General features: G+C 38.1%; 1 protein-coding gene across 1 annotated transcript in view; it reads left to right on the forward strand.

Moving 5' to 3' along the window:
• LOC130863197 (zinc finger protein 120-like) overlaps window positions 1-25029 on the forward strand; it is a 38076-nt gene extending 13047 nt beyond the window's left edge. Inside the window, exons 3-6 of the mRNA XM_057753092.1 lie at window positions 7037-7163; window positions 7359-7418; window positions 8617-9252; window positions 24902-25029. Of these exons, the coding sequence (XP_057609075.1) occupies window positions 7037-7163; window positions 7359-7418; window positions 8617-9252; window positions 24902-25029 (951 nt within the window). The remainder of the gene's footprint in view (window positions 1-7036; window positions 7164-7358; window positions 7419-8616; window positions 9253-24901) is intronic.
• Window positions 25030-27759: the final 2730 nt, after the last annotated feature.

Consider the following 27759-nt stretch of genomic DNA (forward strand, 5'->3'; position numbering starts at 1 on the left):
TGCATGCAAAATTCGAGAAGTCATTGTTTTTTACTGCAGAGTAGTATTCTAATGTGTATATATTCCACACTTTCTTCATCCATTCTTCCATTGAAGGACACCTAGGATGCTTCCAGGTTCTGGCTATTACAAATAATGCTGCTATGAACATAGTTGAACAAATGCTTTTTGTCATATGATAAGGGATCTCTTGGGTATATTCCCAAGAGTGGTATTGCTGGGTCCAGGGGTAGGTTGATCCCAAATTTCCTGAGAAACCGCCACACTGATTTCCAAAGTGGTTGCACAAGTTTGCAGTCCCACCAGCAATGGATGAGGGTACCCCTTTCTCCACAACCTCTCCAGTAAAGGCTATCCTTGGTGTTTTTGATTTTAGCCATTCTGACAGATGTAAGATGATATCTCAAAGTTGTTTTGATTTGCATTTCTCTGATCGCTAAGGAGGTTGAGCATGACCTTAAGTATCTTTTGGCCATTCGAACTTCTTCTGTTGAAAATTCTCTGTTCAGTTCAGTGCCCCATTTTTAAATTGCGTTAATTATCATTTTAACGTCTAGTTTCTTGAGTTCTTTATATATTTTGGAGATCAGACCTTTGTCTGTTGCGGGGTTGGTGAAGATCTTCTCCCATTCAGTAGGGTCCCTTTTTGTCTTAGTGACAGTGTCCTTTGCTTTACAGAAGCTTCTTAGTTTCAGGAGGTCCCATTTATTCAATGTTGCCCTTAATGTCTGTGCTGCTGGGATTATACATAGGAAGCGATCTCCTGTGCCCATATGTTGTAGGGTACTTCCCATTTTCTCTTCTATCAGGTTGAGTGTGTTCAGATTGATATTGAGGTCTTTGATCCATTTGGACTTGAGTTTTGTGCATGGTGATAGATATGGGTCTATTTTCATTCTTCTACAGGTTGACATCCAGTTGTGCCTGCACCATTTGTTGAAGATGCTTTCTTTCTTCCATTGTACACTTTTAGCTCCTTTATCGAAAATGAGGTGTTCATAGGTTTGTGGGTTAAAATCCGGGTCTTCTATACGATTCCATTGGTCGACTTCTCTGTTTTTATGCCAGTACCACGCTGTTTTCATTACTGTAGCTCTGTAATAGAGTTTGAAGTCAGGGATGGTAATGCCTCCAGAAGTTCCTTTATTGTATAAGATTGTTTTCGCTATCCTGGGTTTTTTGTTTTTCCATATAAAGTTGATTATTGTCCTCTCAAGATCTGTGAAGAATTTTGATGGGACCTTGATGGGGATTGCATTGAATCTATAGATTGCCTTTGGTAGAATTGCCATTTTTACTATGTTGATCCTCCCAATCCAAGAGCAAGGGAGATCCTTCCATTTTCTGGTATCCTCTTCAATTTCTTTCTTCAAAGACTTAAAGTTCTTGTCAAATAGATCTTTCACTTCCTTGGTTAGAGTTACCCCAAGATATTTTATGCTGTTTGTGGCTATCGTGAAAGGTGATGATTCTCTTATTTCCCTCTCTGCTTCCATATCCTTTGTGTATAAGAGGGCGCTGATTTTTTGGAGTTGATCTTGTATCCTGCCACATTACTAAAGGTATTTATCAGCTGTAGAAGTTCTTTGGTGGAGTTTCGGGGTCGCTTAAGTACACTATCATATCATCTACAAATAACGCAAGTTTAACTTCTTCCTTTCCAATTCGAATCCCCTTGATCCTCTTATGTTGTCTTATTGCTATTGCTAAGACTTCAAGAACTATATTGAAGAGGTATGGGGAGAGTGGACAGCCTTGGCGTGTTCCTGATTTTAGGGGGATGGCTTTAAGTTTCTCTCCGTTTAATTTGATGTTAGCTGTCAGCTTGCTGTAAATAGCTTTAATTACATTTAGGTATGACCCTTGTATCCCTGATCTCTCCATGACTTTTATCATAAAGGGATTTTGAATTTTGTCAAATGCTTTTTCAGCATCTGATGAAACTATCATATGGATTTTTTCTTTCAGTTTATTTATGTGATGGATTACATTGATAGATTTGCGTATGTTAAACCATCCCTGCATCTCTGGGATGAAGCCTACTTGATCATAATGGATAATTTTTCTAATGTGTTCTTGGATTCGGTTTGCCAGTATTTTGTTGAGTATTTTTGCGTCGATATTCATGAGTGAGATTGGCCTGTAATTCTCTTTCTTGGTTGGGTCTTTGTGTGGTTTTGGTATCAGAGTTACTGTAGCTTCATAAAAGGAATTTGGCAATGACTCTTTTGTTTCTATATTGTGAAATACATTTAGGAGTATAGGTATTAGGTCTTCTTGGAAGTTCTGGTAGAGTTCCGCATTGAAACCATCTGGTCCTGGACTTTTTTTGGAAGGGAGGTTTTTGATAACAGCTTCTAATTCTTCGCGACTAACAGGTCTATTTAGGTTGTTCACCTGGTCCTGGTTTAACTTTGGTATATGGTATTCATTTAAAAAAAGTGTCCATTTCTTTAACATTTTCCAGTTTTGTGGCATACAGGCTTTTGTAGTAAGATCTAATGATTCTCTGAATTTCCTCTGTGTCTGTGCTTATGTCCCCCTTTTCATTTCTGATTTTATTAATTTCCAAATTCTCTCTCTGCCGTTTGATTAGTTTGGATAGGGGTTTATCAATCTTGTTGATTTTCTCCAGGAACCAGCTTTTTGTTTCATTGATTTTTTCAATTGTTTTCTGTGTTTCTATTTTGTTGATTTCAGCCCTTAGTTTGATTATTTCCAGTCTTCTACTCCTTCTAGGTGAGTCTGCTTCTTTTTTTTCTAGAGCTTTCAGGTGGGCTGTTAAGTCTCCAATGTGTGCTTTCTCTGTTTTCTTTAAGTGGGCACTTAGTGCTATGAACTTTCGTCTTAGGACTGCTTTCATAGTGTCCCATAAAATTGAGTATGTTGTTTCTTTCTTTTCATTGAATTCAAGGAAGACTTTAATTTCTTTCTTTATTTCTTCCTTAATCCAGGTATGGTTTAGTAGTTGACTGTTCAGTTTCCTTGAGTTTGTAGGCTTTCTGGGGGTAACATTGTTGTTGAATTTTAGCTTTAATCCATGGTGATCTGATAAGATACAGGTGGTTACAGATTTTTTTTGTAACTCTGGATGTTTGCTTTGTTACCGAGTATGTGGTCAATTTTCGAGAAGGTTCCATGAGCTGCAGAGAAGAAGGTATATTCTTTCCTATTTGGGTGGAATATTCTATAGATGTCTGTTAAGTCCATTTGATTCATTACCTCCATTAATTCTCTTATTTCTCTGTTAGGTTTCTGTCTAATTGACCTGTCCATTGGTGAGAGAGGAGTGTTAAAGTCTCCTACTATTAATGTGTGCAGTTTGATTGCTGCCTTGAGTTTTAGCAATGTTTCTTTTACGTACATAGGTGCTTTTATATTAGGGGCATAGATATTCAGGATTGAGACTTCATCCTGATGAATTGTTCCTGTTATGAGTAGAAAATGTCCCTCTCCATCTCTTCTGATTGATTTAAGTTTGAAGTCAACTTTGTTAGAAATTAGTATGGCCACACCTGCTTGTTTCTTAGGTCCATTTACTTGATAAGCCTTATCCCAACCCTTTACTCTGAGTAGGTGTCTGTGGTTGAGGTGTGCTTCTTGTAAACAGCAGAATGTTGGATCCTGTTTTCGTATCCAATCTCTTAGTCTGTGCCTTTTTATAGGTGAGTTGAGTCCATTGACATTAAGTGATATTAATGACCAGTGGTTGTTAACTCCGGTCATTTTTTTAGTAGTAAATTTTGTGTCTTTCCCTTCTTCGAGTGCGCTGGTGAAGGGTCTCTAGTTGTCTGAGATATTGTGGTCATTGTTGAACTCCTTGGTTAGTGATTTTCCTTCTATTACTTTCTGTAAGGCTGGATTTGTGGCTACGTATTGTTTAAATTTGTTTTTATCCTGGAAAATTTTGTTTTCTCCATTTATAGTGAACGAAAGTTTGGCTGGGTATAGTAGTCTGGGCTTGCATCCACAGTCTCTTAGTTTCTGCAGTACATCTATCCAGGACCTTCTGGCTTTCATGGTTTCCATAGAGAAGTCAGGTGTAAGTCTGATAGGTTTACCTTTATAAGTAACTTGGCCTTTTTCCTTTGCAGCTCTTAATATTCTTTCTTTGTTCTGTATGCTTTGTGTTTTGATTATTATATGGCGAGGGGATGTTTTTTTTTGATCCAGCCTATTCGGTGTTCTGTATGCTTCTTGAACCTTCGTGGGTATATCTTTCTTTAGGTTGGGAAAGTTTTCTTCTATAATTTTATTAAATATATTTTCTGGACTGTTGAGCTGTGCTTCTTCCCCTTCTTCTACTCCTATTATTCTTAGGTTTGGTCTTTTTATTGTGTCCCATATTTCCTGAATGTTTTGTGATGAGAGTTTGTTGGCTTTGCTGTTTTATTTGATCAGTGTGTTTATTTTCTCTATGGTATCTTCAGAATCTGAGATTCTTTCTTCTATCTCTTGTATTCTGTTGGTTATGCTTGTTTCTGTAGTCTCTATTCGTTTACCTAGATTTTCATGTCCAGCCAGCCTTCTGTTTGTGTTTTCTTCTTTGCCTCCATTTCAGTTTTCAAGACTTGAACTGTTTCCATTATCTGCTTGATTGTTTTTCCTTGGTTTCCTAGGGTATCATTCACTGATTTACTCAATTCTTCAAACTTTCTGTTATACTTCTCATCCATTTCTATAAGGGTATTTTTTACATGCTGTTTAAGGGCGTCAATCACTTTCATAAAGTCAATTTTTTCTACTTCTTCATGATTAAGATGTTCATGTCCTCCTGTTGTGAGGTCGCTGGGTTCTGGTGGTTTCATATTATTTTTCAGATTGTTGGGTAAATTCTTGCATTGGCGCCAGCCCATCTCTTCCTCCGAATGGTCTCCTATGGATCTTATTTTACAGGATCAGGTCTCCTTGCATACTGTTGTACCTTCCCAGTGATGGTTCTCCTGGTGTTCCAGTGATGGCTCTCCTGGTGACAATATCAGATCTCCGTGCCCAGTGATTGCTCTCCTGGTGCCAAGATTAGCTCTCCATGCCCAATGATGGCTCTCCTGGTGCTGAGATCAGATCTCCATGCTGGTTGGGTAGTTCGTAAACAAAGCGCCTACCTTGCTTGGTGCAGGTAGGCCAGTGAAACAGAGGAACTCCCGCCTGCCTGTTTGCCCTGAGGATTCGCCCCCAGCGCCCAGACAGGCTGAGCTAGGTGGTGTTATGTGCCCAAAGAAGGAAGGCGGCAGAAGGAAGAAGGGTTCTGGGTGCAAGCTGGGTGGGATAGGAAGAGAGAGGCAGTCTGCAGGGAGTAGAGTCTCTGCAGGGAGCCCAGGAGGGCTGGGGGGAGGTGTGAGGAACTTCTGAGTTCCCTGTCCGGGGCTGCTGCCGCGGGTCACAAACTCACCCCAATGATGGCTCTCCTGGTACCGAGCTCAGATCTCCGTGCCGGTTGGGTAGTTCCTAAACAAAGCCCCTACCTTGCTTGGAGCAGGCAGGCCAGTGAAACAGAGGAACTCCCGCCTGCCTGTTTGCCCTGAGGATTTGCCCCCAGCGCCTAGACAGGCTGAGCTGGGTGGTGTTATGTGCCCAAAGAAGGAAGGGGGCAGAAGGAAGAAGGGTTCTGGATTCAAGCTGGGTGGGGTAGGAAGAGAGAGGCAGTCTGCAGGGAGTAGAGTCTCTGCAGGGTGCCCAGGAGGGATGGGGGTGGGTGTGAGGAACTTCTGAGTTCCCTGTCGTGGCTGCTGCTGCGGGTCACAGATACATGTTTCTTAAATAGCATCAGGTACAATTGCTTTTCCTTTCTAAGCCATTTGCTTGCCCATTGTTTTTTTTTTTTTTTTTTTTTTTGATTTCCTTATTTTATCATTCTTTTTTTTTCTTTCTTTCTGGTTCTTTTTTTTTTTTTTTTGACAAGGATTCTTGGTATAGCTCTGCTTTCCTGAAAATAGTTCTTGAAACCAGGCTGGCCTCAAACTTAGAGATCTGACTAATTCTGCCTTCAGTTGTTGATATTAAAAGTTTGGGCCAAAACACCCAGGTTTTTCATTTTTATATTTTTTGACTGATGGACCTATAAAGAAAGTTTATTTTACATGCAAAACTGTGCTGTTGTGCTAAGATTTACCAACATCTTGACTTTATACTTTGGCATAGGGTATCTTTTTTCCTCCTTGGATGGCATAAACTTTTGTCATTAATAATTTCTGAAGGTCCCATGCCAATAGATTGCATATGTGTGACATTCTTCCAACATTTTGTTGTGTTTTGAATTTTTTGTATAAATGTGAGAATTTTGCCTGTATGCATAGATATGCACCACATGTGTGCCTGGGGCTTCTAGTATTCAGAAGGTGCTCTCAGAACCCCTGAACTCGGAATTATGGATATTGTGAGCTATGTAAGCAAATGCTCTTTACTGCTGAGTCATCCCTCCTGCCCTGTTTTTTTTTTAATTATCTATATTTAATATGCTCACATTTTCATCTGTGTATCCCTTAAAAGGTTAACTATGTATTCCTTTTTAGTAAGATCTAATTAATATTACAATTTAGATTGTGACACTTCGGGTTTCTGAGAGATGAATACAGAACTAGAATGAACTTCACTATAGGAACTTCACTACAACCCTCTTTTTGTTTTTTTTTTGGTTGGTTACTGTTTTGGGGGGTAGAGGGAGAGGTCCATTTATTTATCTCTGGATAATCCGAACTCATTTCATGTACCAGGCTGGCCTCCGTCTTAGTGACATTCACCTGCCTCTCACTCGAGTGCTAGGATTAAATGCATGAGACAGTACACCCATCTTGCCATTCCTTTTTTGCAGTTAGTAATTTTTCATACAATTTCTCTGACATGTATTTAGAACTGTTGATTTGTTTGCCTGTCTCTGTATGTCTGTTAATAGTCATTTCTCTTGGGAGGGTAAAACATATTCAAAGGGCCAAGAAATAACATGTGCATACCTCCTTTTCAATTTCTTTCTAAAATGTACATTTTCATTGTGATCACCATCACTCTTTCTGATGTACACATGCATGGGACATTTTAGAGTGCAGTGACCTATGATGATGTGCATGTCAGCTTCACTCAGGACGAGTGGGCTTTACTGGATCCTTCCAAGAAGTGTCTCTATAAAGATGTGATGCTGGAGACCTACAGGAACCTCATCGCTATAGGTAAGAATGTGAATTTCCCTTCAACTTTTAAAATAAGGGAACTACTGATTCTGGGTTTTTGATGCTCTTCTCTAATTTGTATTGATAAAGGGATGTGGTGAGCAAGTCAGTCATAGTTTTTAGCTTCACTGGATATAGTAACTTGAATTTTGCCTAATTTCCAATAATATACATTTTTCTGGTATTACATTTCAGGCTACAAAGAGAAAGACTACAATATTAAAGTACATTGTCAAAGACCTAGAAGACATGGAAGGTAATTTTCATGTGCAAGGTAATGTAAATGTCTCACACAAGATTTGTTTTGTTTTGTTTTTGTTTTTCCTTGCAGTGTTTCTCTCTATAACATTCCTGGCTGTCCTGGAACTTGCTTTGTAGACCAGGAAGCCTTGACTTCAACAGAAGTAGAAGTTTCAAGGAAAATTAACAGTGTGAATAAGCACAGCTTTAAGTGTATGGACGATTACTAAGTTCTCACAACATCATTTACCTCAATGTCAGGGAGCTGATGTGCATTTGTAAGGCATTCCTCTAAGAAGGAAGACACAGTGCCTCAACAGATATCACCATTTTACTCGTAGCCTTTTGAGAGCTGGCCTGGAGAACTGTTAATCTGTTTAATTCTATACCACACAGGTATAGCAAAAGGAATACCTATTGATTGGGTGAAAAGTATTGTCTAAAATCTTCTAATAAGAAAATATTCCATTAGTAATAAGCTAGTGTTACTAGTGTACTTGTGGTGAGTAGCCAAAGTTCAGTAATTGGGGCAGTTTATGAGAATTAAGAAGGTTGTTGTTGAGAAACCTCTAAACTGTACCATATCTCTATGAGGAAAAAAAATTAATGTGTAAATGCAATATGGAGACCTTCTATTTGTTCTTTCTTTTTATGATATATTATGTGGCACTTTGAAAATATTAATGTATGTATAAATGATATAGAAAAAAGTAATGTACCTCTCTGTCTCCCTGAATAGTTAGAAGGAGTAGTAGTCCTCACTTTGAATACTCTTTCTGATTGTGATATAAGTTTAGAATTAATTGTTTTTAAAACCTCACTAGAAATACGTCAGCAAATTCGCACCAAGAAAAAGCCCTTTAAGTACCAACAATGTATAAATTCTTGTTTTTCTTGGTTCCCTTTGCAAATGTAGTGACTCATAGTATAGGAAAATGTTAAGAATGTAATCAGTGTGATTAACCTCCGAGTTCTTCCTGTTCTTTTCAATTATATGAAAAGACTCATGAACAATGATGCTATCAAATAGGCTGTGTACACAAAAGAGTCCGTAGTGATACGGAAACCTATGAATGTAAACAACATGGTAAAACCTTAATATGTGACTCCTCTTTGCCATTAGACCAAATTGTAAAATTAAGTCATACAGATAAAAGCATTCATCAGAGTAATGGACTTGTTATAGCGTTTACTTGTGTCAGTTATCTTCATTGGCATGAAAGAAGTCATATGGGAAAGAAAACCTATGAATGTGATCACTGTGGGAAAGCCTTCTCAAACCACGGTCATCTCCAAATACATAGAAGAACTCATACTGGAGAGAAACCTTATGAATGTAATCAATGTGGTAAAGCCTTTGCACGTAACAGTTATGTTCAAAGACATAAAAGGATTCACACTGGAGAGAAACCCTATGAATGTAATCAATGCGGGAAAGCCTTTTTACGATATGGTGGTCTCCAAATACATAAAAGAACTCATACTGGAGAGAAACCCTATGAGTGTAGTCAGTGTGGGAAAGCCTTTGCACGTTACAGTCATGTTCAAATACATAAAAGAATTCATACTGGAGAGAAGCCTTATGAATGCAGTGAATGTGGTAAAGCCTTTGTGTGTCGCAGTAATCTCCAGATACATAGAAGAGCCCATACTGGAGAGAAACCCTATGAATGTATACAATGTGGTAAAGCCTTTTCACAGCACAGTCATCTCCAAGTTCATAAAACAACTCATACTGGAGTGAAACCTCACGTATGCAATCAATGTGGGAAAGCTTTTGCACGTCTTGCTAATCTTCAAAGGCATAAAATAACTCATACTGGAGTAAAACACTATGAATGTATTCAATGTGAGAAATCCTGTCATACGGAAATTGAAAACACTATCCTGAGTGAGGTAAGCCAGACCCAAAAAGAGGAACATGGGATGTACTCACTCATATTTGGTTTCTAGCCATAAATAAAGGACATTGAGACTATAATTCGTGATTCTAGAGAAGCTAAATAAGAAGGTGAACCCAAAGAAAAGCATATAAGCATCCCCCTGAATATTAACCTTCATCAGGCGATGAAAGAAGACAGAGACAGAGACCAACATTGGAGCACTGGACTGAAGTCTCATGATCCAAAGGAGGAACAGAAGGAGAGTGAGCACGAGCAAGGAACTCAGGACTGCGAGGGTGCACCCACACACTGAGGCAATGGGGATGTTCTATCGGGAACTCACCAAGGCCAGCTGGCCGGGAACTGAAAAAGCATGGGACAAAACCGGTCTCGCTGAACATAATGGACAATGAGGACTACTGAGAACTGAAGAACAATGGCAATGGGTTCTTGATCCTATTGCACGTAATGGCTTTGTGGGAGCCCAGGTAGTTTGGATGCTCACCTTAATAGACCTGGATGGAGGTGGGTGGTCCTTGGACCTCCCACAGGGCAGAGAAACCTGCTTGCTCTTTGGGCTGAGGAGGAAGGAAGACTTGATTGGGGGAGGGGGAGGGAATGGGAGGTGGTGGCGGGGAAGAGGCAGAAATCTTTAATAAATAAATTAATTAATAAAAAAAAAGAAAAAAAAAAGAAATCCTGTCATAATGAATCTTCTCCAAGTTCATAAAAAATAAAACCACCTTTCCAGGAGAGAAACCTTTTGAATGTAATCAGTGTTGTATAGCCTTTACATGCTATAGTTATCTTTAAAGGCATGCAAGAATTCATAGTGGAGAGTCACCCTATGGATTTCATCACTGTTATGAAGTCTTTGCATTTCACCCTGGTCTTTAAATCCATGAAAGAGTTCATCCAAGAGTAAAAGTTGTAATGTATAATGAATTCGTTAAATCTCTTCTATATTACAGTAGTCTTAGAAGACATGAAAGAACTGAGACTATAAGGAATCTATGAGTATAAAGGATTTGGTAAGATCTTTAGTCAGTGAACTTATATTTAGTTATACAAGATTGTTGTGGAGAAAAATCAGACAAGTGTCAACATTCTATTCAAGTATTGTGATAGACATCTTTGTTGCATTTATAACGTCATGGACAAAGCCCTGTAGATTTGTTTAGTATGGAAAACCTTTTAGATATCATGTTTCTCTTCAATTACATGGAGTAAAACTTTATGTATGAGTACTAGTGGTTTTTTTTTTCTTCCTGTAATAAATTACAGTGTCTACGGCTACTTGTAAAAGAACTTAATTTGCCTTATGGTTCCAGAGCGAATCAGGATCATCCCAAGAGAGACAAAGCAACAAGCGTTAGATATGACAGCTAAAGCAGGAAGTTCACAGCTCACATTCTCAAACCGAAGCATGGAACAGAGAGTGGGAACTGATGTGGTGTCAGGATGGAAAATCTCAAAGCCTATCATGAGATTTCCTTTATGGGGTGGCATTCTCTAAACTTTTCCAAATGATTCCAACAAGTATTGATTCACTGATTTGGGAGCCAATGTGCTTCCTTTCTGTTCTATGAAGGAATTTATGATAAAGAAAAGTTCTGTAGGTAAGTCTTTAGATGCCTCAACATCTGGGTTATAGGAATGAATGTTTATCCAAGAAAAATAGTCATGAGTGAAAATGTTTAATGATTCATTTTACTTTTTATTTTGCTACATCAGTGTGTTTTTGGATATATGCATGTGCTTGATGGTCCTCAAGAAAGGTAGACCCTGTAGTCCTCCTGGATTTCTAGCAGGAATTACAAGAAGTTGTCAAAAACCTTAACCCTCTGAATATTTAAAAACTTTATATATCACCTTGATATTAGGTAATAGGGAAGAACTCAGACAGGAGAAAAGCCTTGTTCAAGCAAACAATATAGTAAAGACCTTAGACACCCAGGCCAGCTTCAATGATCCTGGCTGAGATGGTCCAGCCTCAGACTATTCTAGCCAGGACTGCAGACAAACCTTATGCTTTCCCATTGCTCGGCAGCTGAGCAACAAATGTTATGGCCAACTCTCCCAGGACTTGATCTTTACCTCAGTTTCCTCAGGGTCCCCTAAAGGTGACAGCACCTCCTGGCAACAGGAAGCTGTCTAGAAAAAAACAATGCCCACATTCCCAAGAGATAGGGTTGGTGGTTTTTGGTCATTCAGCGGGTTATGGATGTTTGTCATCATTTGGGGGTGTTGGTTGCAAATTGTCATTGAGCATGGTAAAGAAAGAAGCTAAGCAAGGGAGGCTAGAGTCAAGGATCTCTTTTGGGAAAGAAAACAGGGGACATAGGAATGATAAGATGAAAAGGTAGATTGTTGAATTTACTTGAAAATAATAAACAACTACTAATTTCAAATATTTTATATTGGTATGGATTTTTGACTGGGAAAGAACAAGTATAGGACCAAACTATAAATTTGGCTGACAGTTGTATGGCTGGGGCAGACTGAGGAGACACTGGCAGTGGCACTGGGATTTATCTCTATTGCATGTACTGGCTTTTTGGGATCCTATTCTCTTTGGATGTATATCTTGCTCAGCCTAGATGTAGTAGAGAGGGCCTTGTACTTTCCACAAAGCAAAGTGCCTTACCCTCTCTTAGGATTAAAGGGGGCTGGGGTGGAAGAATGTGTAGAGGGAATGGGAGGAGGGGAGGAAGTGGGAATTTGGATTGGCATTTTTTAAAAAAAAAAGAAATATTAAACAGTTTGTTCCTACAGAAAAGCAAATATAAGGTTATTCTTGTTATACTATATATATGTTTCTATAAGGCATTGTACCTATGCACCTCATTTAGCAATGTAATATAAATTTCTAGTCTTTAAAATCTATTTAGGATAATAAAGGAATACAAGTTAGTAGTTAGTTATCTATAACAATCAGAATTAGTCATGTTGGGTATGTTTTCAAGGTCAAACAGATATATTTTAAATATATTGTCTTCAAAAATTTCAAAGACCTACAGAATGTCATTTAAAATGTTTCAATAACATAAGGCTTTTCGTGACAGTAAGATCCGTCTGCTCTTGGCAACATGATTTTCATCAAAGAAGAGATGATACACATCAAAGAACCTCCATATGGAATTTGCTTTTTTTGTGGCAAAAAGTTAGCCACAGTGAAAAGAAACTCCCTTCCTTTGACTGCTGACAGTGTGCTGTCCAAGTTGAACAAACAGGATACAAAAGAAGACAGCTGTCAAACTTTGCCAAGACAAGGTGGGACAGTCCTGTAAAATTCCTGGTTCACAGAAAAGTCTGTCAGAATTCTAGGCCTGTATGCTGAAGATGAATGTTCCAACATTGAGAAGGAAACTTGGGTGGCTGTTCAGGCAGCCAACTGTTTCTGTTATTTCTAGGAGTTTTGAAAGTTGCTTGCTCTGTACTTGCTGTTTACTCAGGTCTTTGATGGGGTTGAAGATTAGATAAAGTTTTCATTTGCTATGATAGAAAATGATTTAGGTATAAAACTCTTTTCTCACTAATATAGGAGAGACAATAGGGTATTTTCTTTGAAATTGCAAAATAGAAATTGAATAAGCTTTGTAAATGTAATTCTTACTTCATAATTGCTTTTATTGTGATAATTTTTCTGTGTTAGAGTTAAAACCTTTCCTTTTAATTAGAAAAAAAAGGGGGGAATATTGTAGAATAATCTCTCTATACACTGAAAATGTGTTACCCTGATTGGTTTAATAAACAGCTGAATGGCCAATAGCTAGGCAGAATTTCTGGGCAGGGAGAATGCTGGGGCAAAGAAGGGATAGATGCCAACAGATAGGGAGCAAGCAGCATAGGCAGTACAGAGCAAAGGTAACTGAGTCACATAAAAGAATATAGATTAAAATGTATGGGTTAATTTAAGTTATAAGACTTAGTAAGAAATGAGCCTAAGCTATTGTCCAGACTATTATAATTAATAAATTTCAATGTCATGTTTTTTGTATGAGCAGGCAACCCAAAGAAAAATCTACATATAATTTCCTATTCAAATTGTAAACATATTGTCATTTAAGTATAGAGAAACACAGGATAATTTGGTTAACAAATCCTATTTGCACATAAGTATATTATTTATCCTTCCATCTTTTTCGGATTGTGTTTAGTTTATTCTGAGTATTCTACACTTGTTCATAATACTTTCTCACAACCACAAATAAATGCAAGAGAACTGTCTCAGTGCCTAAAGTTGGTTATTACTAAGGTGATGAAGTTCTATCTCTCAGAAACCTATACTGTTCCTACAAGTTTTTCTTTTATTTCTCTACTTGTGCTGTGGCATAAGCAAAGCCAAACACGAGCACATAGAGAAATAAGTTTTAAACCCAAATAAGGCCAGTGAGGTCACTTGCAGCCAAACGTGACTAGCTACATTTGATAGCTAGATCTCCTACAGATGAAGTAGGAATTTACAGCTGTATGTTGTCCTGTGTCACAAGCACACCGTGGCACAACTGTAAATACAGAGTTAGAACAGTGTAGAAAGCTAACACACACATGGAAATCTGCCGCTGCATCTTTAGTGTAGCTTTGCTAATCCCTGAGAGCTCAGTGGCAGCAGGAGCTTTACGGATGTCTCCTTTTGTATTATGTCACAGTAACCAGGAAGTCATGTGGCATTTACAATTTTTTTTAGGAAACTATTAGCAAAGAAGTTGTCTAATTCACACTGAGATGAGGTCCTCAGTCAAATGGGGGCAAACCACATGATTCCTTTTTGTTCAGCCACATGGGAAGGTGAGCCCATCCCCCACCGGCCAAATCTCTGCAGAATCCACACATTTCACAGATTAGATGTGCACTATTGTTCCCTAATCATAATCCTATTGAGCATGCTTAGCTTTTCTGCTTTCCGTAGGGCTTTAAAAACTGCTTGCTTTATAAATAGTTGGGAATTTTCTTCGAGTGTGTTGAATTCATGCTGCCAGTTGAACATGCCCAGCATATTCATATTGATTCATCATATTCATGTGGATGATCAGATGACTCACCATTTCTTTCCTTTATTGTTTTCTCAATATGTGAACGACATTTGGTCTATGTCAGGAACTGTCTCAGCAAACGCTCTACTTGTGGATGACCCATATTCAAATGACTATACCTATATTGAGAGTTTTATATATGCCCGCAAATCCAGGTCCAGAGTACTTGAAAAACTTATTTTCTTGGGTTTCACCTGTATGTTCATCAGAGACATTCTCTAACAAATACAGAAACACCTAAAATGGGATTGAACTTTTTTTTTCAAAAGTGCCTATGGCTTATAAAGCATTGGGAACAAAACAAGTTGCTTTAGGTGCATAATACAAAGCATACACTATTTCTCTTAAAATTCATTACTTTGCTTTTGCTTTTAAAAGATTTGTATTACCTTATCTCACTATGATAATTACATTAAATCATTAATCATAAGAAACATAAAATAGTTTCTCAGTGATCACAAAAGGCATCATTTCTTTTACCATAAGAGAGTGAAGTAGATTTTATTAGTCAAAACTATTATCTACAATTTTGAAACATCAGAGTTATCAAGTAAGTCTTGAAATTTGGAAGAAGAGTCATGCACACACACTTTTCTATTATTTCAAACCAGAGTATTAGAATGCAGACAGTGGCCCATAAATTGTTTTTATTGTTGTTTTATTAGAATATTGTACTTTTTTTGTTTACAGGACCATGATATATTTGTAGGTTTTTGTCTTTCATCAGTAGTGCTATTTATGTTGCATTTTAATTAATTATACATCTAGTTATAACATTATTGTAACAGAAAATGATTGACATTATTGTAGTTTTATATTCTGAAAGTTGGATATAGTATCTTATTGATCTCTTGAAATTTGTTGGTTTGGAGGCGTTTTTGTAGGAAAATAGTTGTATTTTTCTCTTCTTAACATTAGTGGCTTTGTTTCCCTCCAATTATTTGTATATCCAGGTTTTCCAACTTTTTATCTAATGCTTGGAGTTTTGCTATTTAACCGATTAACATGAACAATACATAATTTTAAATTGTTAAGTATTATATGTTTTGTCTGTGTATCCTAGTTAGCTTTAGCTGTCAGTGTTACACAGACTAGATGATCTGAGCGAGTACCAGTCGAGGGCTGACCCAGATCAGAACTACTTGTGACAATGTCTGTGTGAGATTGGCTTTGATTGATGATTGAGGGGGAGGCCACGTCATTGAGAGTGTGACTGACTGTCCCTAAGCTTGTGGTCTGGCTGGATAAGAGAGCTAGCTGAGCATGACACCCCACAAGAGATTACACCAGCAAGCAGTGTTCTACCATGGTTTTCAAATTCAGTTGCTGGCCTGAGTCCCCCCCCCCCCCCCCCAGTTTTCTCAAAGATTGAATATGGCCAGGCAGTATCAACCAAAGAAGTATATTCATTCTTTTGGTTAAATATTTCATCACAACAACAGAGAAGCAATTAAGAAGAAAAGCAGGTAATCCTAGTATGAGATTTTTGCTGTAAGAGCTTGTGGATATTGTCTTTTAGAGGTATTTGGAGAATATTGGGACTCTGGATGGCCAAAGCCATTAAAAGCTGTGGACATAGCTTAATGGGTCATCACAGAAGGACCTGGAAGGTGGGAGTGTTGAGAAGAATGCAGGCAGTAGAAGTCAAAGTCATGAGGAATCAGTGGGAAATAGGCTCTATGAAGAATTAAGTCAATGGTCACGTAGTGGTCTCAATGAGCTTGGCCTGCATATGCTTATATATGTGAATACCTGGTCCGCAAATAATGGAATTGAATAGGAAAGAATAAGAAGTATGGCATTCCTGGGGGAGGCATGTAACTGGGGATGGACTTTGAAGTTTCAGAAGCCCACAGTAGGTTCTGTGTTCCTTTCTGCCTGCCTGAAGATGAAGATGAAAGCTCCTAGCTCCATGCCTGCGTATTGACAAATTTCCTGCTGTGATGATAATGGATGAAGTCTCTGAAAAAGTATAACTAAGCCTTAATTAAATACATGATAAAACTTACCTTGGCCATGGTGTCTCTTCACAGCAGTAAAATAGAAACATGTTATTTTTGTAACATTTTGGCAAAGAAATCTTTGTATATTCTTCCATGTCCTGAAAAACTGAGAGGGTCTTTAATTAAAAGCACTGAGCTGATTCCTTTCAGAGACGTCAGTGACACAGTTACTACTGATGACTCATGGCAGGTCCGTATTGAAAAAGAGCAATAACCGGGGCAAAGAAATGTAGCATGTGGTTTGGAGAGAAAAACAAGTCAGGGTAGAAGGAAAGAGTAAAGAGAAAAGCAGGATAAACATAGTCATTTCTTGAGAAGAATATGGCATTGCAAAAAATACGCCAAATAATGTATATACAGAGACACACACAAACAGATCAACAGTACTGAGTATACATTAGAAACATTGTATCAGCAATTACTAACTTCAAATAAAGTGTGGGCAAGCCTGGCATGGTAGTTCATTCCTTTCATTCCAGTAATCAGCTGGATTTAGTTGACAGTCACATACTGAAAGAAGGAATAAAATTCAAGTAGGTCAGTGCTACTAAAGAGAAGGTACTCCACAGTCAGTTTGCTGCATGTTGAGCAGTTGTGGTTTTCTGTACTTGTCTCTGTTTTGTTTGCTGCAAAGAGAAGTGTCTTTGATTTGGGGCAAGGGCCACACATGTGAGTGTAAAGGAAAGTGTTACACTTTGGTTAGGAATTATTCTGGTCTAGTAAAATTGTTGTGGTAGGTTCTCCACTAAGATACATGACCTCACTAGTTCTTGTAAATTACATAGATTCCTATTATCAGACATCATTTCCCTCCTTTTGTGTGCATCTTATGAGAATTAAAGAGGTGTTGTGTACAACACAGATATGAGTGTCACTATCACACCCATAACAAAACCTTGTCATGGTAGTCATTTTGGGGGATTATAAATATTACATCTTGGTAGATCTGTCAGTTGATTCCCTCCTTTGATAATTTATACTATGAAAACTAGTCCTCTGGGAGGAAGCTTTCATCTCAGACCTAGTTCTGCTCTTGAGTCCAGCATCTGAAGTGCATCATGTCTTAAGTAATAGAGAGTGACCATTAACAGCAAAAGAGGACAGTGGCAATTATCTATATTATTTGGAAATCTCTGTGATACTCAAGAGTCACAACTCAAAAGGGAGATTCTCATACCTTGTTCTTTTCTTTTTCTAAATAATGTGCACATCTTACTGATGGAGGAAGGTCATTGGTTAAAAAATAAACTGCTTGGCCCTCATAGGTTAGAACATAGGTGGGTGGAGTAAACAGAACAGAATGCTGGGAGGAAGAGGAAGTGAGCGCAGATGCCATGCCACTGTGCTCCAGAGCAGACGTGATGAAGCTCCGACCCAGGATGGATGTAGGCTAGAATCTTCCTGGTAAGTGTACCTCAAGGTGCTACACACATGAATAGAAGTGGGCCAGGCAGTGCTTAAAAGAATACAGTTTGTGTGTCATTATTTTGGGGCATGAGCTAGCCAGGTGGCTGGAAGCTGGGAACTGGGTGGCAGAAACGCCAGCCCGCAGCTCCCTACTACAGAATGGTGCCCGACATGGTAGCAGCAATTTCTTGGGTCTGCTCTGCTTGCTAGAGGCAAGCAAGTGCTCTCATCTAAGAGAGGCTTCCTGACTCAGCTTTGGCTGCAAAACCCTCAACTCTTTTAAGAGGTCCTGCCACGAAACACTTAAAACGGTGTTGGTGAAAAGCTGAAGGCATGCTTTTCGGTTTTCAGCCATAGCAGGAAAAAAGTTGTGCTGTTTTAAAATGCTGACTTTCTGGGCCATCCTGCCAGGGCAAACTCTGACTCAGGCAGACAGTCTGAACGAGTGTGGTCTGTGAGCAGAATGTTGCATTTGCTTGCTGGCAGGGACATTGAAATGCCTAGAGTTGTGGCGATAAACGTGGCTACAGTCGGTACCTCAGCCATGAGGCTGGAAAGCTAAGGAATGGGCTGGATCCAGCTGTCAAAGCCACGGTTTTAGTCCTACTGATATTGCTTGGTAAATTATAGACTCATGTGGTCACAAAAGAGACATATACAGTAAAAGAAAGATTCAAAGTCAAAGAAAACATCAAACGGGTTTACAGTGTGTTAAAAATATATGCAGGCTAAAAATTAAAGTTCTTAAAGTAAAAAAAAATAAGGAAGAAAGAAAGTAGTTGGGTGTGGTAGTACACACCTTTAATCCCAACCTTTGGGAGACAGAAGGAGATTGACCTCTGTGACTTCAAGGTGTGGTAGCACACGCCTTTAATCCCAATGCCTGGGAGGCAGAGACAGAAGGATCTCTGAGAGTTCAAGGACAGCCTGGTCTACAGAGTCATTCCAGGTCAAAAATATACAGAAAACTTGTCTCAAAAAGCAAAAAAAAAAAAAGTAAAAATAAACAAAATAGAGGTCAAAATAAAGTGCACAAAGATGGAAAATACACAGAGAATCTTGATACTGTATGCTATTATGCTCTCTTTGAATTGTTTGAATGCTGAGGAAGGAGCAAGAGCTGCTAAAAGATATTTGTTCATAAATGCTACTGAACTAATCCAACATAGATATTTTGAAAATACCTTGACTTCAGAATTTGGATCTAAGGATATGATACTTTGGAAGAGAGTTTCTTCTTTTGTTTTCACAGAGGATGAAACCCTGTGGATTGTTTCTATCCCAATATGGTATGATAGACCATGCCCTCCTGAAAGGTTGCTGTGAACACCCTCAAAAAGTTGCTTCGCTCAACTGCCAACTGAGATGAAACTAGCAGACAGGTTATCCCACAAAGGACCTGAATAACAGCGCCCCCATTCAGCAGGAAGCAGTTTGGAGAGAAATAACTGTGCCCATGTTCCCATATATTGTTTATAAATGTTCTTTTACATTTAAAGGGGGAGATGATATAGATGTGAATAATTTGCATTGATATGAATCTTGGTTTACTGATATTAATTTAAGGTCAGTTTTGTTGTATGTATTTCTGATATTGATTAAGGTATTGTGATTGCGTAGTTCATGTGAAAATGTAATGTATATAGGTTGTTAATAGATAGTCATAATAGTCAAGTTTGTAGTCATGTTAGTTAAGATTTTCTAGATGTACATAGATATATTTTAGATAGGCATTCTTCATATCTTTCAAAGATTATAGAATATGGCATTTTAAATGTTCTAATAGCAGGGTTTTTCATGACAATGAGACATGTCTGCTACTGGCAGCACCAATCTACTTCAAGAAGAAAGAAGATGGGCATCGAAGAGGCACCTTATGGAGTTTGATAGACATTTGGGCAAGAAACTGCTCTTGCCTGGACTATTGTATAAATTGGACACAGAGAACCCGTGGAGAGAGGACTGCTGAACTGGCGTAAAGGTGAGATATTCATATATATATATATATGAATGCATACATGTATACTTACAAATATCATGTTACTTTAGGTTAATGAAAATTAATAGTGTTCATTATAGCTTTTTAAAATATCTGTGGATCCTCACTTCCTCTCTTTCTTTATTGACTTCTCTCTCCTCCGATAAACCCCCATCTCTGCTCTATTTCACCATTCCTATAATTTCAATGATGCTATTCTATTTTCTAGCTCTGTGCCATTTTCCATGTTTACTTTTCTGATTTCTGTGAGGAGTCAGTGATCCCCAGCATCTTTATTGCCCCCCAAATAATATACTATCTATGTATAAGATATTTGCATTTTATTAGCTATTACCAGAAATCTAGAGAAATATAAAATATAAAAGATGATGTACATATGTTGTGTATAAATAAAAAAATTTTCTAAATGAGTAAAAAATAAATTGTAGTGGCATTCCCTTATGGAAATTGCTCTGAAAAATCATAGTTTGATGTCAAGAAGGCATAGATGACAGACTTCTGCACATTCTCCTTAGTAGATACATATTGAAATTATGTCACCAAAAATAAAGCACAAGATAAGGATGCCCATCCACATTGCATGCACTGGATATGGTACCCATGTGCTCCAGAGTTTGATCTACATCATTGCACATAAAAGCGATACTGACTGTTCTCAGGTGGTTGTGAAATGAAGATATGTAGTTCAGTCAGGAGTGTGCTGGTCTTGAGAATAGAAGGTCTGGGATGATGTAGAGGGTTAGAGGGATGGATATGATCAAGGTGTGTACATGTATGAACTACTCAAGGAATGCACAAATTTGTACACAGAAAGAAATATAGAAAAGAAATATAATCGTTACTTTTTTAAAAATTCAAAAATGGATTAAAGACCTCAATATAAATCCAACCACACTGAACCTGATAGAAGAGAAAGTGAGAAGTAGTCTTCAATGGCATGGGCACAGGAGACCACTTTCTAAATATAACCTCAGTAGCACAAACACTAAATACAACAATAAATAAATGGGACCTCCTGAAACTGAGAAAGTTCTGTAAAGCAAAGGACACAGTCAATAAGACAAAAAGGCAGCCTGCTGAATGGGAAAAGATCTTTACCAACACACATCTGACAAAGGACTGATCTCCAAAATATATAAAGAACTCAAGAAATTAGACATTAAATTCTAAATAACCCAATTAAAAAAAATGGTATACTGAACTAAACAGAATTCTCAAAAGAAGCATTTCAAATGGCTGGAAGACACTTAAGGAAATGTTCAACATCCTTAGCTATCAGGGAAATGCAAATCAATACAACTCTGAGATACCATCTTACACCTGTCAGAATGGCTAAGATCGAAAATACAAATGATACTTTATGCTGGAGAGGATATGGAGTAAGGGGAACACTCATCCATTGCTGATGGGAATGCAAACTTGTATAGCCACTTTGGAAATCAGTATGGCAGTTCCTCAGAAAATTGGTACTCAATCTACCTCAGGATCCAGCAATATCACTCTTGGGCATATACCCAAAAGATGCTCAATCATACTCCAAAGGCATTTGTTGAACTATGTTCATAGCAGCATTATTTGTAATAGCCAGAACCTGGAAAGAACATAGATGTCCCTCAACTGAAGAATGGATAAAAAAATGTGGCACATTTACACATTAGAGTACTACTCAGTGACAAAAAAACAAACAAACAAAAAACAATGGCATCTTGAATTTTGCATATAAATGGATGGAATTAGAAAACACTATCCTGAGTGAGGTAATCCAGACCCAAAAAGATGAATATGGTATGTACTCAGTCATAATTGGATACTAGCTATAAACAAAGGACATTGAGCCTTTAGTTCATGATCATAGAGAAGGTGGGTATTAAGGTGAGCCCAAAGAAAAACATATATAGATCCACCTCGAAATTGGAGACATACAAGATTACATGACAAAATTGAGAGTGTGGGGGTTGGGGGAGATGGGAGGGTGGAAGGGGAAGAGAAGGAAAGAAGGGGAGCTGTGAGGAGAACTTGAGGGAATGGGATAACCAAGATGGAAGAAGGACAAAGATGATAACAAGGAAAGAGATATCTTGATTGAGGGAGCCATTATAGGGTTAGCAGAATCCTGGCTCTAGAGAAATTCTCAGGAATTCATAAGCCCGACTCCAGATAAGACCCTAAGCAATTAGGAAAGGGGCCTGATCTTGATTTGCCCTGTAGCCAGACTGATGAATATCTTAAATATCACCATAGAATCTTCATCCAGCAACTGATGAAAACAGAAGCTGAGACCCACATCAGATCACTAGACTGAGCTCTCAAAATCCAGTTGAAAAGTGTAAGGAATGAGAATATGAGCAAAAAGATCAAGACCATGATGGGTTCACCCACTGAAACAATCTGCCTGACCTGATGGGAGCTCACCAACGTCAACCAGACTGGGAAGGGACAAGCATAGGACCATACTAGTCCCTTTGAATGTGATTGACATTTGCATGACTGGAGCAGACTGAGGGGCCACTGGCAGTGGCACCAGGATTTAGCCCTACTGCATGTACTGCCTTTTGGGGAATCTTTTCTTTGAATGTATACCTTGTTCAGCCTAGATAGAGTAGGAAGCTCCTTGGACCATCCCCAAAGCAATGTACCTTACCCTCCTTGAAAATTGGAGGGGGTAGGGTAGGAGGGTGTGTGGAGGGAATAGGAAGATGGGAGGGAGTGGGAACTTGGATTGGTATTTTTAAAAAAGATAGATTCAAGTGCTTAGTTTCTCAAAGTACTCTATGTTCTCTGTTTAACAGACAGCTTGTAATCACCAAGGATCTGGAACTCAGGAGAAATACTGGCCGGGTTTCTGCTAAGGAGAGGAGTGCACAGATATTCTCTCTAATGAACTTTATCAAATAAACTAATAATAAGCTAGAATAGAATGAAGGAAACATTACAAGGAGAACGATATACACAGGAATTTCATCCTAACATCTTCAAAATAAAATTTCCTATGCTTCAAAAAAAATTTCTCATAAAAGGTTAAAAGAGATAATTAAATTAGTATTTTAAAAGTGTTTTACTGCCGGGCGGTGGTGGCGCACGCCTTTAATCCCAGCACTCAGGAGGCAGAGGCAGGCGGATCTCTATGAGTTCGAGACCAGCCTGGTCTACAAGAGCTAGTTCCAGGACAGGCTCCAAAACCACAGAGAAACCCTGTCTCGATAAAAACAAAACCAAAAAAAAAAATGTTTTACCAATGTGATCTGGAAAACAATATAATACAATTAATTGTGCTATAGATACCTCACCTAGAATCTAGGAGTATTCCAAAGTTACTTATTCACTGGATTTTTATTACTTGTGGTTCTCTGTATTTACCATTATCGACTGAAAAAAATCATTTTTCCTGAGAGTTTAGAGCTTCAGTAATCTATGGTTTTAAACATAAATGTTTTAGGGGCAGAATATTATTGTTTCCATTTAGCAAAATAATAGTAATGCAGTCTTACCTAAGACCTCTGACTTGACCCATATATTTTTGGCTCACTTCTAGAGGGAGAGTCTATTTTCTTCAAGGATGTTATACAAAATAGATTGTACTTGAGAGGGTTGGGAAATGCTTATTTCCACAATGGATTATATGTAATAATCATATTTTTAAAGGAATATTAAAAATAAGTACTGGAAGCCGGATGGTGGTGGCACATGTCTTTAATCATAGCACTTGGGAGGCAGAGACAGGCAGATCTTTGTGAGTTCAAGGCCAGTCTGGTCTACAAGATCTAGTTCCAGTATAAGCTCCAAAGCTACAGAGAAACCCTGTCTCAAAAAAAAAAGTGCTATAAATCCTATTTTATTCAGTATGAATCTTTTCAGACCATAAGAATAATTATGTATAATTATCAATTTAATTTTATTTCAAATGCAATTCCTTCACACTTAATGACTCATTTTTCACATAACAAATATTAGACATACCATGTAAATGTGGGGAGCACTAGTAAAGGAAGTGAAAAGTTCTGAAAAATTCTTAATGAGCATTCTATGAAGTCAAATTGAACATCAGGAAATTGATGGAAAAAGTACTGCTGATGTCTCTGAAGTTGTTTATCATACAACCAATCAGCAGTGAGATGCAGGAGACTGTTCTAACTGAATCTCAGTCGAGTGCAGGGAACCCTTAAGTTCCTGATGGGCCAAATATGCAGCACAGTGCTCCTCATATTAGACATGGTTCTTCTGAGAACTTACACACAGTACATTTATCCATATCAATTTACAAGCACAGTGCACCTCATATTAGACATGGTTCTTATGAGAACTTACACACAGTACATTTATCCATATCAATTTACATCAATTTATCATTTGATGAGTTCAACTCTGTCCAGTCCAGAAGAAATAAAAATCTGCTGTGTATTTTAATTTCAGATTCAAATGTTGATGTGTAGACACAGTAGAAATGGTAGCGTGTGCAGTTTAAACTGGAAAAATAAAAGTATGTGTTTAAAATTATTAATAGTTTTGATTTTAAAATGGGAGATGACATTTAATTAAACAGGCATTGTGTCTGGCTCTGAGAGGAGCTGCCCTGCATCTGAGCTCACTTCCTCTTCCTCCTAGCATTCTGTTCTGTTTACTCCGCCTATCTAAATTCTGCCCTATCAGATGGGCCAAGCAGTTTCTTTATTGACCAATGAAATCCCACATCATAGTCCTTCTTTATTTATCTCTTTTCTGTCATTGCCCCTTCTTTGGAAGCAAACACCATCACATTTATTTCCTATGTATGTGATCCTCAACTGAGCTAATTTTGTCATATATGTGTGTGTCTGAATCACAGCTAATTTTGTATTTGAATCACATACTTTTCTCCCAAACTCTACAGTCCACTATGATGTCAAAAGTATCTGTATTCAATTGAGTTGTAGACATAGAGAAATCAAGTATTGTAAATATGATTAAAAAAGAAGAAACCAACTGCTGTGTGTGTGTACTAAATGATCATTCTGTCAAAACTTATTCTAAATATTTATGTTTCTATTAATAGACTTTTCTCAATTATGGCCAAAAAACTTTTTATGTGCTTAATAATGGTCTTATAATTGGACAAAGTGTTGAGAATGATTGCTTTATTTAGCCGCAAATCAGACATCAACATTGATATCAATATTAACATTGCAAAATTTAGATTGGCACAATCGAAAAGCTGGAGATGGGATGGATTCCTGCGAGAGGCTATTCTGGAAAGTTGTGGTTACCTTCATGAAGCCTACAAAATTTAAGCTAATCAAATTCCAAGATGAACAAGGAATGTGATACTGAGCCCCAGCCTTAGCGGAGAAACTACTGACATTTGATGACTGCCGGAGTCCTTAGGTGTGCTTGCTGATAACTGTGTTCTGTTTGACGCTGCACATCCAGATGCATATGGATAATGCTCTTCAGTCTCAAACAACTCTAATAAGAGAGAATGTGAAGGTGTGAGAAGGACACATTGGAATTACCTGGAGGACTGGAAATGAACAAGAAATACTTTTTATCTGTGTGAAGTTGTGAAAGAATAAATAAAAATTATTAAAAATTTTTGTCAGCATATACCTGGCCTCACAATAGACAAATATGGGATTTGTCCTCAATAGCTTATATAATCCTTATTAAGTCCAACAAGAACTTCAGTGGTTTATTCTCTACATTCATCTTATTTCAGGCAACTCTATGATGAAGTAATCATAATTGTTTCAGATCTCACATCTCAGTGTCCATTTTAGATACCCAAACTTTTTCTCCAGTTATTTTCTGTTCTTTATTACCTATCACTCAACTATAATTCCTAATTACAAGACTACCTAAAATTGTAAAGTCTTTTTGAAGAAATAGAAAACCTTTAACCTTCATTCATTTCTTGTGAACAATAAATAAAGTTTTAAATATTGTGTGTATGGTACTCTCTTCAAAATAGAACATAAATTAACCATATGACCTAAAATTTTACTTTTTAAATTGGAACAGTAACTTTTTGAAACAGTAAAAACATTGATACAAAGATAGTAGGACAAAGATTGTACTTTTATTTTCATAATTGCAAACTGAAGTGCACATACACCCATCAATTTGTAAAAGGATGATCCAACATCATATATTCAAACCATATGCATTTAATTATTAAAACTCTGAGGCTGTAACTATACTCAGGAGTTAGGAGGACTTGTTATTTTTATACAAACCCTGGTTCAATTCCCACATCCACATGGCAAATTTCAACCATCTATAACTCCATTCCCAGTGGGTTTCAAACCTCATGGCACCATGAAGGTAAAACATTCATATACACAAAATAACATAATGGGATTTAAAGCAATAAATTAAGAATAATGTGTGTTTCTACAATGTTAAATCAAAAATGTGCTGATTGAAGAACCACATGGTAAACACTGTACTAAGTTCACATATTAGGTCTTGATCTCATATTGTCTTCTTACCTCTATGGGCACCAGACACTTACAACATTTATGTGTGGTCCTCATGCACACAAGCACACATAAAGGCAAAACACTCAATATATAATTTTTGAACACTCATTTTATATATATATATATTAATATAATATATAGTAATATATATTACTATATCATATATCAGTTATATATTGACATACGTATATAATTTGTATATATTTTGAATACTAGAAAGAAAATAGGTAGATGGACTTATTCTTTTTTGGGGGGGGGATTTTTTTTTTTTTATTAAAAAAATGTACATTTATTTGTGTGCGTATGCATGCCTACCCAGGGTCACACACACGTAGGTCAAAGGACAGAAGGAGTTCTACTCTTCCGCCACATAGATTCCAGGGATTGAATTCAGTCATCAGTCAGTTTTGGCAGCAAGCACCTTCGCTCATTGAGTTCTACTACCAGCTCCACGTTTTTACCGGTGCATTCCCGGTGTATGTAGGGAAGGAGTCTTGGGATGTGATGAAGGCTCAATCTATAGTGTAGCTGCCTCGACGGGTTACTCTGTCTAGGGTTTGTAACCCGCCTGGCTGGTCAGTTATTCCAGGGTCACGGAGAGGCACCACCTGAAAGACATAGGCTGATAAGCAGGAAGGAGGCTAAGCGTATTTGTCAAAGCCTCCCTCTATTAGGGTCATGGTTACAGCTTATATAGCCCCTGAATGGGGAGCTTGGGGGGCTGGGGCACGGGGTCTTGCCACGTGGTCCACGCCCGTCACGTCCAAGAGATTACGATGGGTCAGGTCAAGATTCCTTGGTCAGGAAGTCACAAGGTGACACACCTAGTTGTCTAGATAGTTTGGAATGTGAGGCAGGTTCCGCTAACAGATAACTCTCTATTAACAGTTAATTTGGGTGTGAGATAGGCTTGGTCAATAAGACTATTCTCAATACAATTGGAAAGTGAAGCCCTCTGCAAAAACTCATCACGGCGGTGCTTCCTGTAAATTTTGGGGGGACACGGCTCCTGACATATCCCCCTTCCTTTTATAAACTCAGGCATCTATCAAGTGGAGGGCACCAGGTCAGAGTCTAACCCTGGTGTCAGATCTAAATGGGAAGGGACTGGGACAAGGAGGGACCCTCCTCTCAAATGGTAGAGCAATTTACCTCTCCTGAGAACAGAGGGGTGCCTTATAAGTAGCATTAGTTCCTTGGAGGTCCTCAAATAAAAGGTATCTAGCAAGACCTAAAGTAAGCAGGTCTTTGACCACAGGGCACCCTGTCTTAGGCCATGTGGAGGGCAATCCTCGTGCCTGGCACCATGCCATGTTGAGCCGGTTTCTACAACCTCTGTATGGTGTGCTATTCAGGCGAGGGTCCACACTAACTCCCGTCATTGGGCCCCTGTATCTATCATTAATGAAAAGACTGTGAGGAGCTCCTCAAATAAAAGATATAATGATAAAACTTTTGGCACCAATAGCTCTATCTTCCAGACAAGAAGAAAGGGTATTTTCCAAACCCAGTATTCACCTTTTAGTCTGGCCTAAGGTATATCCTCCTTCCTAAATGCCTACTCTACAATAGATTA

The sequence above is a fragment of the Chionomys nivalis genome, chromosome 20, assembly GCF_950005125.1.
Source record: "Chionomys nivalis chromosome 20, mChiNiv1.1, whole genome shotgun sequence".
Classification (NCBI taxonomy): Eukaryota; Metazoa; Chordata; class Mammalia; order Rodentia; family Cricetidae; genus Chionomys; species Chionomys nivalis.